The following is a 19,800-nucleotide window of genomic DNA, read 5'->3' as shown; positions in this document are numbered from 1 at the left end:
CCAACTCTTTTCCAGGTGGCCTGGAGTTACCAAAAGGAACTCATGCTAGAAAAGGAAACTCAGCCAAAGCATGAGAAGACTCAAGCCACGATAACACCGACAACACACTTTCCCAAATGTGCCATTAAGAGAACAGCAGAAGCAATATCCAACATCACAGCTAACATCACACCATGGATTATGACACAAAAACTCAGAAGCTGAATCAGAACACAGTTATTAAGCCCAGTTTATGAGGCACACATTCCACACTGACAACTTCCTCCTGCTCCAAGGCATCTTCTGTTCAGGGAACTAGGGTCTCCACTCTTCTTTCCTTCTGCCTCAAAGAGGCAACTTTTTATAGCAGAGATCTGTGAATTGCTTTTGGTCCTCAGGTTGTTTTTATTCCTTAACTGCCCAAATTCTGTTTTTCACTGACCCAGGCTCACTTTCTGTGTGAAGAGATTTAGCGCCACCCTCAATGTGGGGTAAGGCTAGTTGTCAGCAGCAGAAATAAGCAGATGTTTCCTAAGAATATTCTTTAAATAGCAGGGGATGGGGAGGATGGTAAGGAAAAAACAACATACTAATTTAGCAGTTTGGCTCACAATTCCTGCCCCCAACAAGGCTTTTATGTTTAAAGAATATTGTCTTACTGCCCAATTCCTGACAATATCCAGCTCCCTGATTTGAGCAGGGTGGGCCTGGGGCCGGTGTGAGCACAGAAAGGTTATCTGCTTAAACAGAACACTCACGGCCCTCCTCTTGGCACCCCAGGCTAGAGCAAGTCTTCTGCCAACATGTGGGCATCAGCATTTCTGCACAGACAAAAAGCCAGGCTCCTGCAGGCAGCAGAGGCAGCACAGTGCAGGGCAGGGCAGTCACTAAATCCCTCTGGTTCGAGGCTGGTTGGAACATGCCATGCATTTCTGAAACAACTTTTAGCATGACAAATGCCTTCCTGAAATAACTTTCTTGGTGTGTTTCACATTTTACTCAATAACATATAGTTAAATGATTCACTCATCATTCTTACATACTTTCTAGGCTGATCAGGACTTAGGTATGCCCTAATCAAACTTTTACTCACCTTTTTATTTTTTATTTTTTGGTTTATTACACTTTGTACACTCCCTTTCTCCACTATCTCCCATGAGAAAAATGGGACTGATCTTTTAAACTGTAGATAGCAAAAAAGCCCTGGGTTAGAACCTTAGCTCTGTATTTCCTGACTGTTACGGCCTTGGGTAAGTCATTAACTCGGCTTCTCAACCACAAAACGGAAATAACTTCACCTGCCTTGCCAGGCTGTGTGAATCAGAGATGCTACGTAAAGTTCCCAGTGCCCTACTAAGGACCCATCGCCATCACTGTCAGCCTTACGCAAAAGCAAAACAAAACTCTGAAATCCAAAACTGGCAAAATAGTTATGCAATAAATATCCAAAAATTATTTTTTAAAAAAGATACACAAGTCATTATTATAAGATTCTGAAAACCCTGTCCCCTGCTTTATTTCTGGAGAAGGGTAAAGGAAGAAGAGAAAATATTCACTTGAATTTGAAGAACAGCCACACTGGAAGCAACAGTAGCAACAATTTTAGGCCTTGGGGTGGTGCCTCTGATCCACATAAACTTCCTTGCTTGAAGATTTGAGATTCATTCTTTCCTAGAGCAAGATCATCCATTTTTCCACTGGTACAAAAGAATAAAGAAACAAACTCAATAGCACCAAACTAGATTTTAACACAGAACACAGGGCCAGGTTTGTCCTTTCAAATGCAAATTTTTACATTAAAATATGTTTATGAATAGTTGTTTTCCTCTTGACTGAACCCTTCTTCCTGTAATAGGAGCCCCAGGAATCCAAAGAGTGTGTGCATTACCAATCAGATATGTAATCCAGCTGCCCCTTGCAAACTGGAATCTGATTACTAATGGACTGGACTCAGGGCCCCCCGGGGAGGGAAGCAGTAACTATGCTCTCAGGGGGAACGGATACTGCGGATGCCACCAGTCAAAGAGTCGAATACTGTGCACTGGGTCCAGGATGACTTGCACACCCTGTTCACTGCGTAGGTTCCGCCCACCACGGACAGGAGAATCTTGGAACACAAGCCTCACTCGATGATGCCGCATGTCCGTACTCACATTAATTGTAAACTAGAAGGGAAAAGAAAACTTAGTGCCCAATTAACCATGGTTTCCTATGGCTCATTTCCCTAAAATGAGACAGTCTAGATATAATTTATACTGGCTAGAACAAAAGATTAATTTCTAAGTTAGAGCACCAACACCTTTGTAAAGACATAAAAACTAAGGATGATTTTATAAGGTCTTCTCAGCTTCATACATTTAAATTATACTAAAGAAAGCCTCACAGATGTATGGATAAATTAGGATATACACAGACTACCATCAAAGGCAATTTTCCTTTAAATTGAGTTAGAACTGAGAGATGACTTGGAGGGATTTTAATGAGATATTGTTGAACAAGTGAAGCAAGATCCATAAAAACATAAACCTGTTCCCACTTTTTATAAAATAAACCATAAAATCTCTATGTGTACATATGTAGGCTTATACAGAATTAGTATGAGGTATATGGAGTGTGAGCAGATAGCTGGTTCACTAATGTGACTTAGCCTGGAGGGTGGGAGAAGTGCCTTCATTAGGAATACCATGAGTGATATAATCTCAATTATATAAAATTATTTGGGAGAGGATTATACATGAACACATTAATAGGCACATTAAAAAAGTTTTCAGAAGGTTGGAGATTTAGCTTAGTGGTTCCGCCACCTGCCTCGCAAGCGCAAGATCCCGAGTTCAATCCCCAGTACCAAAAAAAAGTTTTCAGAAACTTATCTGCAGTTGTAAGACTGTGGAAGTCAAAGTCACCTCTGTTTTTCCAATACATTTATGTATTATTTAAATTCTTTACATAAGCATACATTCATTTTTCGGTACCGGGGATCAAACTCAGGACCTTGTGCTTGCCAGGCAGGCATGGTGCCTATGAGCCAAATCCATGGCCCCAAGCACACATTATTTATTTTACAATTTTAAAAGCTATTTTCGTTTTGAGGGTACACCATGTATCTCTGAACAGAAGCCTAAGACACAAAGAAGACAACATGAACTTTCCAGCTGTCAATCCAATTAAAATTTTTTAAAACATGGAAAGATAAGCCACAGGCACATACGTCATTTACTAATCTAATTCTTAGTCAAGCTCTGAGTAGTTAGAGCATCATACAAAAGTCAGAACTGATCAGCCTATATTTTAATATTCTGTTTATGACTATTCACATGCCTCAAGGTCCTGACATACAATGCCCGTGTGCTTGTATTTGTATTCATTGTTTTCCTTTCATAACAATGTTTCTCAGTCACTAATGATCACTGCACACACACAAAGACAGAAAAACATTTCCCTTCCTATAGAGAAGGAAACAGATGTAAAATATTCTCAGATATAACTTCTCTAATATACAAGTCTGATTTCAGACTATTTTATTATTCCTCAGATTTCTTCCTCAATGGTTAAATTTACAAATCTCTTTCAAACTCTAGGTATAGTAAGAGTCTATAGACGGCAAGCAATAACATCCTGAGTTTCCACTTACCAGGGTAAATATCATCCCCATGACAATTGGAGTAAAGATGAAATTGAGGGTAGTAACCTGCAGTAGGCAGCAGTCCTGGTCTGGGTTGGTATGAACATCTTTGTATTGAATGGGGGGCTGCAATTGCCCCACACACTTGCTCTTTAATCTAGGAGACTGAAGAAAACTAAGAATTAATCTAGTGGCCTAGAGGAAATACTTATGCCTCAAAGACTCCAATAATGAAAATCCAACACCTCAACTAAAGCTAATGAGTTACAATATTATCAATTGCCTCTTTATATACATACTGGTTTCTATGCAGAGCTCAGAGAAATCCTGCCCTTTGAAGGAAGGGACAAGTGAGGGAAAGCCAACTCGTGATGCATCTCATAGTGAACTACTAAGTAGAGAAGACAGGTGGGAAAAAAGAGGCTGCTGAGGCTGAGAAGTAAAGACAGGCAAAACAGACCCTCATTGCGGCCTGATACAAGTATAGACGGAACAAAACATGGACAAAAGGACATACTGTGGCTTCCCTGAAATGCCCCAGACACAAAACCATATAAGTTGTTTTCATTTATAAGCACATTCACTTTGAACAACAAAGACAAATTTAGACTAATGATTTCAGTACATTATTACAAGTGTTTCCCTTTTTCTTCTTAGAAGTCTTTGAATATATAAAAAGGTTAATAAAATAATGTACTAAATTCCTACATACATGCTATCATTGGACATTTTGCCATATTTAACTCTTTCACTCCTTCTCATTCTATCTATACATTTAACACATACACTTTGGGAAAAGAAGGGGTGCAAAGAATTCGGCATGAATGAAGACACATATAGGGCCGGGGATTTAGCTCAGTGGTTCCTCTGCCTGCCTCGCAGGCCAAGGTATCAAGTTCAATCCCTGGTAACAAAAAAAAAAAAAAAAAAAAAGGAGCAGCCTTGGCAATACAAAGACACATATAACCACAATATCATTATCACAAATAAGAAAATCAACAAGTTTCAAATCATCTAATAACCACAGTATATTCAAATTTCTTCAGCTGCCCCCAAAATATTTTTTATAGAGGTCTTTGTTCTCTGATCCTAGATCCCCTCAGGGTTTACTCTGTGTATTGGGTTGTTACCTTTGTCTTTCAATACAAAATAGTTGGATATGAGGGCAATCTGGCTGCGACATCTGTCACCCCAATGACTGGGTTGATCTGGCTGATCTGGCTGGCTAGGGAGGTGTCCTCTTCCTCCTTTACTGCCTCATGTGTGTCCCTCCTGACGCAGTTCAGTGGAAGAGGACCACCTTCCCCGATGGAGGAGGACATTTCCTTGGTCAAGGTATCTGTGCTCCCCTGTTAAAACCTTCAAAACAAGCTCTCAATACAAGATAGTTCCTACTCCTTTTTCTTTTCATGGCATGAGTGGACCCCCCAAATTCCCAAGGACTACATTCTTAGAGCACCCATGAATTGTGAAAAACCATGAATTTCAGATATGGTGAGAAAAATGTCTATAAATGCCTATTTTTATATTTTAAACCCTAAATATGCTATGTCTCCTGCAGTTATGTAATTTAATTTAATAAAATACTGTATTAACAAAGCCTTAGAAGATGCAGGGCATTTTGGCAGCATCTAGAACTGAGTAACACTCTCAGATTGGCTACTTGCAAATCTCCCACCAAAAAAACAATTGCAGTGGGTATTTACAGTTTCTGCAAAATTGCGGGGGTTTCCATGAACAATTATTAGGTTCTAAGGAAAATTCCACAAAGACCAAGGCCGCCAACACTGAACCACAACTTAGTGAGAGTATACTCTATTATAGGTTCTGAAACATATTATTTGATGTTAGTAAGATCATTTCATGCCCAATGTCATAGCTTGAACATCTGTAAACCCTCAAAAACTCACGTTGAAATTTAATCTTCAATTTGGTGGTATTGAGAGGCAGGGCCTATAGGAGGCGATTAGGTCATGAGGCCTCTCCCTCCCTCATAGGCATTCAGGCCTCCTAAATGAGGATCCACACAGGGTTTGGCCCCTTTTTGCCTTCCAGCCTCTGCTATGTGAAGACAGTGTTCCTTTCCAATGAAGGATGAGACAACAGGGAGCAGAGAGACCAGGGCCTCACCAGGCACAGAACCTGCAGGTGCTTAATCCTGGACTTTCCCAGCTCCAGAACTGTGAGGAAATTAAATTCTGATCACCATGAGTTCAAGGCCACCCTGGGCTACATAGTGAGAATTCAAGTCCAGCCCAAACTACATAGTGAGACCCTGTGGTACTTTAGTATAGCATCACAACGTACTAACATAGCTGGTGAAATTCATAAGAACAAGATATTATCTAATTCCAATTTCTTGCTATTACATATATATTCTTCTATGTATATTTCCCTATTTTCTTTTTAAGGTGCAAGTTTTTATTCTTATAAACATTTATTTTTCCAATATTTCCCTATTTTCATCTACTTGATAAGAGACTAACGATAGTATCTTAAGTATATAATTCAGTTTCTGTCCATTCTCTTTTTATGTTTAACATCATCATTGTATGCTTAATGAATTTTGATGTTACTTTTTTAGTGCATAAAAGTCATGGCTAAAATATCACTTTTATTATTTTTTAAAATCAACATAAACATATTTTTTCCATTAAAGGGAAAAAAGAGGGGGGGGGTATTACCTGAAAGACAATGAGGGGATAAGAAAGACCACATACCTGTTTTTTGAACTTGAAGTTGAACTCCCACATTGGTTCCTGTCTGTTCCCAACAATCTTTCTGCACCAGAAAAGTAAGCACTGTAAGAAAGAAAACAAAATGAACTAAGGGGGAAAATATCAAAATACAATATAAAGTAGCAAAAAATAATCAGCAAAAAACTCTCTGTTTGAGAGCTCAAAAGCCAAACACAGTCCCAAGGCTGAGATTTTACTCCAGCACAGAGATCCCCAATTCGACACTGGTACAACAGGAAAAGACAATCCCAGGACTGCTCAGTAAGGAGAAGAGGGACGGGTATAAGTCAACCTCAGAGTTTATTGAGATCAACCCCTACCATTCTCATCTTTAAAGACAGAAACATGGTATCTAGACACTGGGGCATTTTCTGATTCAGTAGGCCACTGCTCTACATTAAAATAGAAGGGCAGCCAGTCGCTACCTGGCAAGATGGTATGGCCATAAGGCGAGCAAGGAGGGCTAGCCCTACCATAGCAGCAAGCCGCTCAGGACCTTCTGGGAGCAGACAGCCGGTATGGAATCCACAGAGCTGGGGTCAATCCAGTCTAGAGCAAGCCCCTCAATGAAAGTCAGGCTACAGCTAGGGTTAAGCACAAGAAGTGAAGTACCTCCCAGGGGACAAGGGGTGGGTCGTCCGCCGTGCCAGCTGTCCTGCCCTTCAGACATGCCCTGTACGTCCTGCTGTTCCATCAAAAATAATGGGCTTGGCTTTAAGGGGAAAATACTTCTGTTGCCATCACAACGGCTCCAGTGTCCCACACAAGCTATGCTACTGAAAAGAGAGAGAGGGGGAATCAAATACGAAAAGCTGGAGTCCAGGAACACGGGACAACTTCCTTTAGGCATGCTGGCAACTCCCTGAATGCCATGCACTTGTGGACATACTAATGGTGAGGCCATGCATGGGGTACCTGCCACTGCAGGTCCCACCCCCTCTTCAGAGGATCTCTAACAGGCAAAGAAGCAGCAGCCAGATGGCCTGGGTTTACTACCTGGATTAAGATCTTGGTTTTCATTTCACTTTGGCTTTGCGCTGTCTACTTTTTAAAAATGAATACACAGTGATAAGAATATGAAGATATGGGTATTTTAGAATTTAAGCAATAGCACTTGCACTGTGCACTGGAGCCGCTAAGATGTGTCAAGCATGAGGAGCTTGCCCAATGCTGCTCTGCTCCCAGCACTGATTCGCACCTGGCGTAGTTAACTTTGGGATGATCCCCACCCTCCCCATAGTTAGTCTGATACTATCAAAGGCTTCTGGGGGAGAGAGACTGCAAATGTGCGATGATACAAGGTCCACTCATATTACAGGCAGAAGCAGCTGCTGGGTGAAATCTTATTCTCACAGCTTGCTACTCTTGCCCCAAATTATCAGCATAATTTCAAACTGAGTTCAACCAATGTCCCCAATCACCTCAGTCTGCAACCCTAAGGGAAAACCTTAATTATTGTGAAATCAAAAGTATTCTTCTAATTCATATGTCTCACATACAATATAATCACCCTACCTAGAACTAACCTGGGGAAGAAGAATCATTATATAATGTCCATGACCATAAAGACAAAGTATAAGAGACTAAAAACTGCTATAGAACATCAGATTTTGGGTAGGAACAGAGTAATAAAAATTACCTACACTAGCATGCATGAGGCCTTGGGTTCAATTCCCATGTAGTAAAAAAAAAAATTACCTACAACTTCAAAAGATACTAAATTTAGACAATGATATTAAATGAATAAAAAGAGGGCTGAGAAATCAACTTGCCTATGTAATCATTATCTACTACACTAGTAAAGCTTGGCAAGCGACTTCACTAGAAATTTTATCACAAAGGAGAAAAGGAGAGAATGTATCAAAGTCAGTAGACCTAGTAGAATGCCACAAACTTGAATGTAATGTATGAATGTAAAACACTGGGCAGATCTTGAGATAAAAATAGCCTACAACACAGGTAAAGCCCTAAGGTCTATGAATGAGACAGAGTACCTTACAGTCTCTGAAACAATCTCCCACAGAGCCGGGCAGTAACCTGGCATTGGATACTTAAAAAGTGCTAAAGAAAGCTACATCAGGGCCGGGGATTTAGCTCAGTGGTTTCACCGCCTGCTGCTCGAGCTCAAGGACATGAGTTTGATCCCTGGTACCAAAAAAATAAAAAAGAAAGCTACATCAGAATCCTTTACAAAGGTCAAGAATAAAGAGGAATGCTGGGCATGGTGGTGCACGCCTGTAATCCCAGCACTTGGGAGGCTAAGGCAGGAGGATCTCTGTGAGTTTGAGGCCAGCCTGGGCTACAAAGTAAATTCAGGGCCAGCCTGGATGACATAGCACAATCCCATCTCAAAAAAAAAAAAAAAAAAGAAAAGAAAGGGGGGTGGGGTCCCAGATGTTGTTACATTACAAAGAAAAAAATGAGTTGCTCACATTATATATTTGAATCATGATTGAAGCACCTTTTAAAAAATGCAATATATATATCTACCTTTCTATTCATACTTGTCCTGGCCAAAACCATTAAAGTCATTATATCTAAAGTGATCCAATGTACAATGCATAGAAATAAATTAAGACAAGAATAATGAACATATCAAAAGCACAAGAAAGCTATAAGTAAAGGTAACACAAGCCGGCCCAGCACAGCAGGAATGTCTCAGAGAAATGCCGCCTCAGAGCCCTAAAGGTTTGTATCAGTCTCCTAGCAGCCGGGGACCTACCGTCCTCCCTAACAAAGCTGGACACAAGCCACAGTAACAGGCCCACCCTCGAGAGCCCATTAGCCAAACCCCAGCACTGACTCTTACTTACTTTGGAATTCTTTAATGTGGTGGGGGTGCTTTCTGGAATGGCTGGATTCGTGGAGATTCGAGCAGCAAATGGTTCGTACATATGATACAGAGATCGGATCACACGCGCGCGGAGACAGCGCAGCTTCTCCATGGACTCTGGTCGCAGGCGCAGAGGCAGCGAAGCACCCAATGTGTAGTGCCTGAAACACGACAAGTTACTCCTACCAATGCGCGAGCGCTCTCGCCTGCTCTGGGTCAGGGCCCGAGGACTCCCAGTCTCTGTGTGAGCCTACTGCACTGTTCCACTGGGCGGCAGAGAGCTTGTCCCATGCTCACACTCAATTAAACTACCGTCTCTTTATCTTCTCAGTGACTTTTGCTTCTCCACCCTGTCATCCTGCACTACACCTGTTTTAAAAATGTAAGTCCTATTTCACTCTGCAACGAGCAGGTCTCTGAACTGATATCAGTATAATGTACTTTAGTTGCTCAAAGAGAACCTGTCCTGTGGAAGAGCCACCAGGTTCTCCCGTCAAATATCTCAGAAGTTCTCTACACCCTGCTGCCTCAACATCCACTCCCCTAACAACCTCCCTGACAGTGTGCAATCTGAGCGACCCTTCTGCAGCCACACCAAAAGCCAGCCCTTCTGAGAATCCTACAACTCACTCACTCTTCCCCACAACTCTGCATGGGACAGCATAAGTACAAAAACAACATGATACTTCCAGATGACTCAGAGATCTAAGAAACAACTAACCCAGTAGGGAAAGATAAACATGCATCTGCAGCGTCTGGACATTCCAGCTACAATGAGCCTCTGAAGAAACAGCAAAATCAGGTCTTTCCCAGAGCTGAAGCAAACATTTTATGAAAAGTAATAGTGGGAAGAAGGCAGCAACCACAAGGAAGACAATTACCTTGATGAATTAAGACTATCAAATTTAAATTAGAGAGGTCTAGGAACCAAGAGCTGGGGTCACAGAGAAAGTCAAAAGAGGTTGCCATCCAGGGAATGGCTCCAAATCACAAACAGCTACACAGAAAATAAAGTGAGCTCTGTGGGCGCACCTTCGGTACAACCTGGTCCAAAAAGCAGCAGTGCAAGTGACAGTCCAGGCATTCTTACATATCAGGGAAAAATTCACAATGTCTTCAGGACGGATGTAGGAGGCCAGCAAGAGCCAAATATCCATGGGATACTCTTCTCCAGCCCCGTCCAGGTCTTCTGAAACCGAAAAAAGAATAACCATCGCTTATGCTCTACTCCAGACATATCTAATGATAGTCATTTCAGCTCTCCCAGGGCTTGCACAGTTAGAGAAAAGGTTTTAAATAGGTCCAGTGAAGCCCCTCCAGCTTATCACTCCCTGGTGATTTTACTGCTGAAAACGCCTGCCTCCTGTTGCCCATGTGAATAGGTTCTGTTCTTAAGGCCTTTTTCTAATAACTACTTATATAATATTTTAAAGTTTTCAAAGTGCCTTTGCATACATTATATCACTCAACTCTCATAGTTCTTCAACAGAAATAAGGAAAATATATTATGCCCAACTTCGTAATAAGAAAACAAAACCTTGCCACTCAGGCAAGGTAAACAGAATCCAAGTTTCTAACTCTAAATTCTAGCTTTGTATTATAAACCCTGCCTTTGATTGTTCTTGCAGTCCCATCCACCAAACATTCTCTTCCGTAAGTGTAAAGAATAAAACTGATTTTAGGATGGTATAAGGAAATTTCAAGTGCAAACTGTATTTTTAAAAAATGGATAAATTGGGCGTGGGGACACACACCAGCAATCCAAGCACTTGGGAGGCTGAGACAGGAGGATCACCAAGAGCTTAAAGCCAGCCTGGGCTACATAGTGAGTTCAAGGTCAGCCTGAACTGCATAGTGAGACCCTATCTCAAAAGCAAACCCCCCAATATTAAAAAAATATATTTAAAAAAATAAATAAAAACCAGATAAGTTACAGTGTATATTCATTACTTAACAACTGCCTGTAAAGTGTCTTTTCTTCTAGTTTCTCCTCGTTTCACTGCCAGGTGGCCTACAATCCTGGCAAAAAGCAGTCAATTACTCCTTGCCAAAGTATCCCCACTCCTTCTCCTTCAGACCTCATTAATGCTACTAACCTTGACCCTGAGATCTATTATACGGCTCAGGTTTGTGTAACATTACAGATTCCATCGGGCCAGGGATTTAGCTCAGTGGTTCCACTGCCTACCTCGAAAGCACAAGGTCCCAAGTTCGATCCCCAGCACCAAAAAAATTTTTTAAAAAACACAGATTCCATCAAGACAGCCGTATCTGGGCCCACCCTAACCCTAATCCTGAATTCAGATCTTATTTTAGAACTGTCCTAAAACCAGCTTTCCTCTAGCCTGGGCAAAAAGCCCCTACACATCACCTGCTTATTAACTCATGACTTCTTGACTCCTTGACTCCGTGACTGCTTCTTGCAGCTCCATGAGTCAGTCAGGTTCTTGTGTGAGTTTCTTCCTAACAGACACCAGCACATCTAAAACCCCATCTTCTTTCCTAGCTCCTACCCTTTATCATCTCCAATAACTATTCAAGGCTCAACATATTACCAAGGATCCACCCTCTCTCTCCCTCCATCTTCTCCCACTCTGAAAAAGAATGAAATGGCTATCAGAATTTCCTCTACTGAGACCTGTAACGACTTTCACAAAGCAGAGTACTATTCAACATTTTCTGTCTTTCAGGACAAAATTCAGTCATTACTGAAGAACTGTCAGTGTTTCAGACATAACTAAGAAATTTCAGCCAGGCATGGTGGTGAAAGTCTGTAATTCCAGCACTGTGAGAGGCTGAAGCAGGAAGATCAAAAGTTCAAGCCCCGTTTGGGTAACTCAGCACCTTAGCAAGACCTTGTCTCAAAATAAAACACTTTAAGGGCTGGGGATTTAGCTCAGTGGTTTCGCCGCCTGCTGCGCAAGCCCAAGGACCCAAGTTCGATCACCAGTACCAAAAAATAAATAACTAAATAATAAAACATTTTAAAAAGGCTGGGAATGTAGCTCAGTGTAAAGACCCTGGGTTCAATCCCTACTAACACACACACGAAACTGATGGTAGGTGTTTTAGATGTGACAATGTTTTTAAACAGTAGTATTTACCTTTTGGAGGTACCTACTAAAATATTTACAGAGATCGTTTCAACATAATCTGAAATGTGTGAGAACAGGGGAGTAGTGCTTAAACATAAATGGTCATGGGTTGATAATTGTTGAAATTGGGTAGTGGCCACACGGAGTTCACTGTACTCCCCCTCTTCTTTGTACATTCTTCAGTAGAAAGAAGCTAAAAGGCAGGCACGGTGTGCACACGTGTAATCCCAGCTATCTGGGAAGCTGAGGCAAGAGGCTTGAGAGTCTGAGGCCAGCCTGGGCAACTTAGCAAGAACCTGTCTCAAAATGAAAAAAGGATGGGATTGTAGTTCAGTGGTAGAGCGTGCCCAGGTTCAATCCCCAGTAGCAGAGGGGTCGGGGACCTAAAAAAAGGTCAGTCTGACTAAAATGGAAGAACCTATTAGGGATAAAGTGAAGCAAGGAAGGAAAAGATGAATGAGGGTTAAGAGTCCATAAGCCACAAATCATGCATCTAATATGTGACTGGTATCTTAAATATGATATACAAAGAATCCTTACAACTCAATAACCTTTTTAAAAACAATTTAAACAAGACGGAAGTCATCACACAGACATTTCTCCAAAGAAAATATACAAATGGACAATTAAAACCCCTTGAATCTCCAGAACTGTGAGTTCTCTATTCTTTATGCAGGAAAATAAAAAATAAAAACAAAAAACAAATGCACAATTAAAAACTAAAAACTGTTAAGGGGCCAGGGATAAAGCTCAGTGGTTCCGCCGCCTGCCTTGCAAAGCGCAAGGTCCCGAGTTCGATCCCTGGTACCAAAAAAAAAAAAAAATATTTAGACATCAGGGAAATGCAAATCAAAAGTGCAATAAGATCCCACTTTCACATTCACTATAATTTAAAAAGTCAGGCCAGGCCAAGGATTTAAGTCAGTGGCAATGTGCCTGCCTCGCAAGCACAAGGTCCTGAGTTCGATCCCCAGTACCACACACACACACAAAAAGTCAGGCCAGGCATGGTGACACACACCTGTAATCCCAGCACTTGGGAAGCTGAGGCAGGAGGATCACAAGCTTGAGGCCAGCCTGGACTAAATAGTGAGTTCAAGGCCAGCTTGAATAACATAGTGAGACCCTGTCTCAAAAAAAAAAAGTCAGAAAATAACAAGTGTTCTGGGGATTTAGCTCAGTAGTCTACCACCTGCCTCACAAGCACCAGGTCCCAAGTTCAATCCCCGGTACCAGAAAAAATAAAATAAAATAAAATAACAAGTGTTGACAAGGATATGGAGAAACTGGAATCTTCATCATTGCTGGTAAAAATGCCAAATGGTACAGCCACTGTGGAAAACAGTTTGGCAGTTTCTCAAAAAATTAAACACAAGGGGCCAGGGATTTAGCTTAGTGGTTTCACCACCTGCTGCACAAGCGCAAGGACCCAAGTTCAATCCCCGGTAACAAAAAAAAAAAAAATTAAACACAAGTTACCATATGATCCAGCAATTTCACTTCTACCTTACAGAAAGGAAACTTATCCATGAAAGTTCACAGCAGTATTATTCATAACAATCAAATAAAAAGCAATACAAAGGAATGAATCATTGATATATACCACAATATTAATGAGTCTTTATGAAAACATTATGCTGAGCAAAAAAAAAACCAGACCCAAAAAAACCACACATTATATGATTCCATTTATATAACATGTCCAGAATAAGTATATCTACAAGGATAGATATTAGATTGGTGGTTGCTAAAGCTGGTAGAGGTAGGCCTTGGAAGGGTATGGAGTTTCTTTTTTGGGTAAAGGAAATGTTATAAATTTAGATTATGTTGATGGTTGCACAACTCTGTAAAACTACTGAATTATGCACTTTAGACTGCATTTTTAAGCCGGGTGTTATGCCACGTGCCAGTGATTCCAGCATTCAGGAGGCTGAGGCAAGAGGAATGCTGCGAGTCTGAGGCCAGCTTGGGCCTCGAGATCCTATCTCAAAAAACAACAACAAAAAAATGCATTTTTATCACAACGATTTTTCTTAAGTCTATGACTACAGTATTTTTGTGGAATGTGTCATAATGTGTCATATAAATCCCTATAGGATGGTGATGCTAAGAAGGAATTTTAAGTGAGAAGTTAAGAAAGAATGAAGTCTGAGGAATGCTGCTATCAAGTTGGCAATCCTGGATAAAAACTGGTACAATAGCAAAGTAAGGTGAGTTCATTAATTTATTGATTTCAATGTTTTAACAAATACAAGTATCTATTAACTGATTCTCACATGGAGAGGTGAAAGTTCTAATAGATCTGAGACCCCAAACACACATTTATTACTTCTCAACTTTCCCCTAAACCTAGCTGACCACCAGAACCACTGTCACCTGTACTGGTACTAGCTATTCTGGCTCCAACCCAAGACGCTCTGATTCATTAAGTCTAGGGCAAAACACAGGAATCTGAATGACAGTTGGGCACATTATGTGCCATTAGTTTATTTTTCTCTGCTTCAAGTTTTTTTCACCATTAGGAGATAAATATCACATACTTTCCTGTTTTCTCCAATACCCATTAGACATAAAGCAAACATTAACTGCAGAGCCTTCAAAATCCCATAACATCTAACTGTATCTGAAATAAAACCAGTTACACTTAATCCATACATAGGGGAAAACCATTTGGCACATCTCTGTTTCCTTACATTTTCAGAAATCCAGAAAGGTCAGTTTTTGCCTGATAATGACACAATGTCAATAAATAGCTACTGCAATCCAGTTCACAGCTTCAGAAATCTATGACTCTTACCAATCTCCTTCCTTCTCAAATTTAGACAGAAGCAGAAAGGCCAGATGTATTAACAAGTATCACCCTACTGCCAAGCTCTTAGTTGAAAGCTAGATTTTCTCCAAACTCTGGTTCCCCATTGTTATCACCATTTGAATTTCCCCTAGTACTATGAGAAAATGACAGTTTCAATCAATCCCCATGACAGAACTAATAACCAATTGAGAATAAGCCCTGTACCTTTGTGTCTCTTGCTCTTCTTCTTTCTGGAGACGGTTCTCTCATGGATACTTTTCTCCTGAGCATCCATCTCATCACTACTATCAGTGATATCACTGGGCTCACCAGTCCCAGAAAGAGCTTCCTCTGCAGGAACCTGGGAGGCTTCCAAGCCACAAAGAGATTTTACTAGGAAAGAATAAGGGAACAATGAGATGGCGCATAGTCCCATCCAAAAATACAGCTTCGCCAAGATATCAGCATCTATCAGGGAAGGGAGTAGGGGAGCAGTGACAGTCTGTTGGAGAAAGCTTAATACTTATCACCAGATTAAAACAGAAATTCAGTATTTTAGTATAAAAAAAACTAGGAAAGCAATGGGCAAAATGCCTCCAAAGTTGCAGAAACTGACTCCTTAAAAGTGTCAAGTTCAATCCTTAAAAAGAGAGAGAGAGAGAGAAGAGAATGTACATTTCATCCACCAAGAACCTTGCAGGATAAAAGCAAAAGGTGAATTCTATTCCCATTTACATAAATTCTGAGGAGCAACGTCTGTGAGGAAATGCATCCAATTTAACTCTATCCTGAACTGGACAGTAAGTGTTAACAAAACACAAGTGTCAGGGGCCCATGAGTAAAAAGCTTAAAAGCATGAGAAACACTAGAAGAAAATACGCCAAGGTTACACAAGGAAGCAAACTGCAGAGCCAAGCATATGGAAACTACAGGAAAGAGATTAATACCCAAGAGGAGAACAGAGGAAACTAATGAATACACAAAGACAGAAAGACAACGTTTCAGTCAGCCACAGAAACCGTTACGTTTGGCTAACACTCCCCCTCCCGCCCCACCCCCTCGCGTCAGACAGCAGAGGGCAAACGTGGTTACGGGAAGATGACCAAAGGACTGCAGGAAAAACAGAGACCGAATCCCAGATGAATAAAATGAAGAGTTCTGCCTTCCAGCCTGGGTCTAAACAGATTTGCGAGAGCCTACCTTCCTGCTGAACAGCATTGGCCACGGCTTTCTTGACCCGTCCAGTCCGCACGACTGCCGGATCCGAGTTGGCATAATCCGCCACGGTCACTGAAATACAGCATCCACCCTCCAGGAAGCGGCCAGCAAGACCCCGCCACATCGGGGCCCCGGCCCAGCCGCCATCCCTCCTCCTGCGCCGATCGCTCGCCTCCCGGCGTCGAGCCCCCTCCCTGCCGTCCCCGGGTCTTTCAGCGCCCCCGGCCCCTCACCCACCTCGACCGGAGCAGGCGTCATGGGCCCGGAACTTGAGCCGCTTTCCTCTCTTGGGCATGGTTATCGGGTCGGGGCGAGGCCGGCCTAGAGAACCGGGACCCCGGGCCATGTCTCGCGCCGTAGGGCCGGGGCCGAAGCCAGGAGCCTAAGGCCAGCTCCGGCCAGCTCCGCCTGGCTCCGCGGGCATCCCGCACCTCAGCCGCGGCTCTCGCGATGATTTAGGACTGGACTCCAAATCGCGTTGGCAGCCCACACCCCTCTTCAAGAGCCAATCAGAGGGGCCGGGGATTTAGCTCAGTGGTTCCGCCGCCTGCCTCGCAAGCGCAAGGCCCCAGATTCGATCCCCCGTACCGAAAAAAAAAAAAAAAAAAAAAAGAGCCAATCAGCGCCAGGTGTCTGGATACGTCATCGTCCGGCGCCTTCAGATCCGGTTGGGTCTCAGTTCTAGCAGTGTACCCTGTGCTTGGTGTTTCCGACCCGGTGCTCACACCCCCGTGGATTTGAAACTGAGAGTTTACATCCTGGTCTCCCGGATTCTTCCTGCTACCGGTAACTCCTCTGTCCGCCCTCCAGGTCCACGTCAGCATCCACACGCACATAGTACTTTGTAATTTTTGTCTTCCACCTCTTGCACTCAGTCCCGTAAACAGCGCCCGCTCTTCCAACATGGGTTTGTGAGTCTGCACTGTAATTCCTTTAACGAAAGCTACAAATTTCTGAATTCTCAAAATAGAAGGAAGTTCTTAAAAGTTTTCCAATCTATCATCATCCCTCAAGCAAAATTCTAGATAGATCGATGAAGAAAGAATATCATCATTCCTGAGTTATGTTCTCCTTTATTCTTATTTACAGCTCCCAAACGGTGAGTATCCCTAGTTTGACAGCGCAATATTTAGAGCACAGGCATTCAATCTGCTGATCCACCCTAAAATATTTAGAAGAGGACTCCATTTTTAATCTAATTAGCTAGTACCATACACAGAAGTTCATTAGGACCAAGCCGTTGGCGTTTTACTACCCTTATATAACAGACGACCACGAGGGGTCGTGCTAATAGGCTTGAATCAAGAGTTATATTGAAGCGTGGCTGAGGGGCCGGGGCCGCGGGGCCGCCAGGGAGTTACACCAGCGCGTGGCTGAGGCACGGAAGACAGAGATGATTTCGGGGTGGCTCGTTTCAACCGCTGCCTACTGGGCTTCAGCAGAGAGAACAGACCCACCCTAGAGGAGCAGCACTCACCTTTAGGTGAGCAAGGAGACATGTGCCAGAAGAGCACCATCCCACCCTCACCTGAGAGCAGACTTGTGCCAGAGGAGCAGCGTCTGACCCTACATGAGCAAGCACACCTGCTCCAGAGGAGTGGCTCTCACCAGCAGGGGAGCAAGCAGACCTGTATTGGTCAAGCAGCACCCCTCCCCGGGGGAGACTGTCACAAGGAATCAGGAGGCAAGGAATAACCAACCAGTCTGATCCTGGACAGCACAACACCAGAGAGAGAAAGGAACCACCGGATTCTATGACAAAGAACATTAAATCTAACAGCCCACATGAACCCCTGGCCTGTGGCCTATATCCAGCAGAGACAAGTGAGCTGAAAACTAGTATGGAGATTCCTCACAAAACTGAAACTAGAAATTCTACTTGATCCAGCTATTCCCCTTCTAGATGTCTTCGCAAAAGAGTTAAAGACATTACAGTGATCCATGCAGACCCATGTATATAGCAGCACAGTTCATAATAGCTAAACATTGGAAGCAACCTATATGTCCATCAACAGAAGAACAGATAAATTAAATGTGGTTTTTAAACACAATTGAGTACTACTCTACCATAAGGGATGATAAACTTGAGTCATTTGCTAAAAAAATTAAAGCATCTTGAGACCATAATGTTCAGTGAAATAAATCAGACACATAAGCTTAAATATCACATGGATTTTTTTTTTGTATGAGAAACCCAAAGTATAAAGAAAGAGCAAAACAAAGATAGATGGTAAGAAGTAGAGAGATAAATCTTTCTAAACAGGGAAAAGATCAAAAGGTGGAGAGGGTGGAGTGGGAGGAGAGGGAAAAGGGATGATAAAAAGGAAGTGTAAGATGTGTTATGTACCTGTACCAATTACTCCCCAGGTATGTAAACTTTATGTACTACCACCATGTACTAATAAAATAAACCAAAGGTAAATACAAAAAAAAGTTATATTGAAGCTGAATATAATTTAATACAATCAGAAGTGTTCAGATTTAATGTACTCAAAGTAGCTTGTTCTATTATTAGTTTGTTCTCTATTTTGTTAGGAAATTTTGTTTTATTTTTTCATAGAAGTAAGAGTGCTTTTTTATATTTTCTTTAATAATACCTACTTGCATTACATTAAAATTTTAAAAACCAAAAAGGTTTGGTGGACTGTTAATGAAAATTGTTTTAAAGAATTTTCCATATATACATAATTAATCACTTGTGGTTTAGTTCGAAATGCAGATGGTAAGCATTGAGCCTTCTCATTTTAAAGATACTTTCAGTGATGTGTTACATTTTGCTTCTACTGCATGAAGAGAGACTATATAAGGGAGTTAGAAGCAAAACAGCCTATTCCAGTTGATTAAAATGGTACAAGACTAGCTGATATGTGTTAAGTATTTAGCCTGCAATCAGCAGGGTCATAATTTAGACTGGTCTGTCTATCCTCAAAGCCCATCTGTAAAATTGCTACACTATATCACCCATAAAATAAAGATCAACTAAGCCTTTGATTAACAATTAATAGCCTTAGGGGCTGGGGATTTAGCTTAGTGGTTTCGGCCCCTGCTGCACAAGCACAAGGACCCAAGTTCGATCCCCGGTACCAAAAAAAAAAATAGCCCCAGCAGATGTGGAGGCAAGCAGTGGCTAAGATAGAGAAAATCTCTAAGACAAAACAAACTGAAAGGGTACTTTAACAATAAATTTCTATGATGTTTCAAAGCTGTGGTCAAGGTCTGAAAAGAATTTGATGTAGAAAAACAATTCAGTGGCACTAGAAAAAGTACATTAATTAAATCTTGGGAAAATGCATGTAACTAACTTTTGTATGCCTTTTTAAAAATATAGTATATATAATAAAAATAGTGAAGTTCAGATGGACGCTGAGCGTTTTTCAGTTAAACAATAATAAGAGCAGCCTGGTGATGGGGAACTCAAGTTCTTATGGGAGATGTCTGGATTTGAATCACTGTTCTTCCTCTTTTCCTTTTTTTTTTTTTTTTGGTACTGGGGATCAAACTCAGGTCCTTTTGCTTGCGCAGCA

The 19,800-nt window shown here is 41.7% G+C and overlaps 1 protein-coding gene across 2 annotated transcripts; it reads right to left on the bottom strand.

Annotated features, from left to right (window-relative positions):
• Positions 1–212: 212 nt before the first annotated feature.
• On the bottom strand, positions 213–16,760 carry Tmem183a (transmembrane protein 183A). Of its 2 annotated transcripts, none has more exons than XM_004862201.4 (8): positions 16,514–16,755; positions 16,259–16,348; positions 15,284–15,451; positions 10,205–10,361; positions 9,153–9,333; positions 6,322–6,402; positions 3,611–3,766; positions 213–2,144 (listed from the first exon to the last, which is right to left on the bottom strand). In XM_004862201.4, the coding sequence occupies exons 1-8, from the start codon at positions 16,620–16,622 to the stop codon at positions 1,959–1,961; spliced, it is 1,128 nt and encodes a 375-aa protein (XP_004862258.1). In that variant the 5' UTR covers positions 16,623–16,755; the 3' UTR covers positions 213–1,958. The 2 variants fall into 2 exon arrangements, with proteins under 2 accessions (XP_004862258.1, XP_004862259.1); XM_004862202.4 differs by having other exon boundaries at positions 1,460–2,144; positions 10,205–10,358; positions 16,514–16,760.
• Positions 16,761–19,800: the final 3,040 nt, after the last annotated feature.

This window comes from Heterocephalus glaber, unplaced genomic scaffold (assembly GCF_053883595.1).
Source record: "Heterocephalus glaber isolate CG9 unplaced genomic scaffold, H.glaber_assembly_v1.0 deba00001600, whole genome shotgun sequence".
NCBI lineage: Eukaryota > Metazoa > Chordata > Mammalia > Rodentia > Bathyergidae > Heterocephalus > Heterocephalus glaber.
The sequence above is the reverse complement of the archived record's forward strand: the minus strand, read 5'-3'. Positions and strand labels throughout refer to the sequence as shown.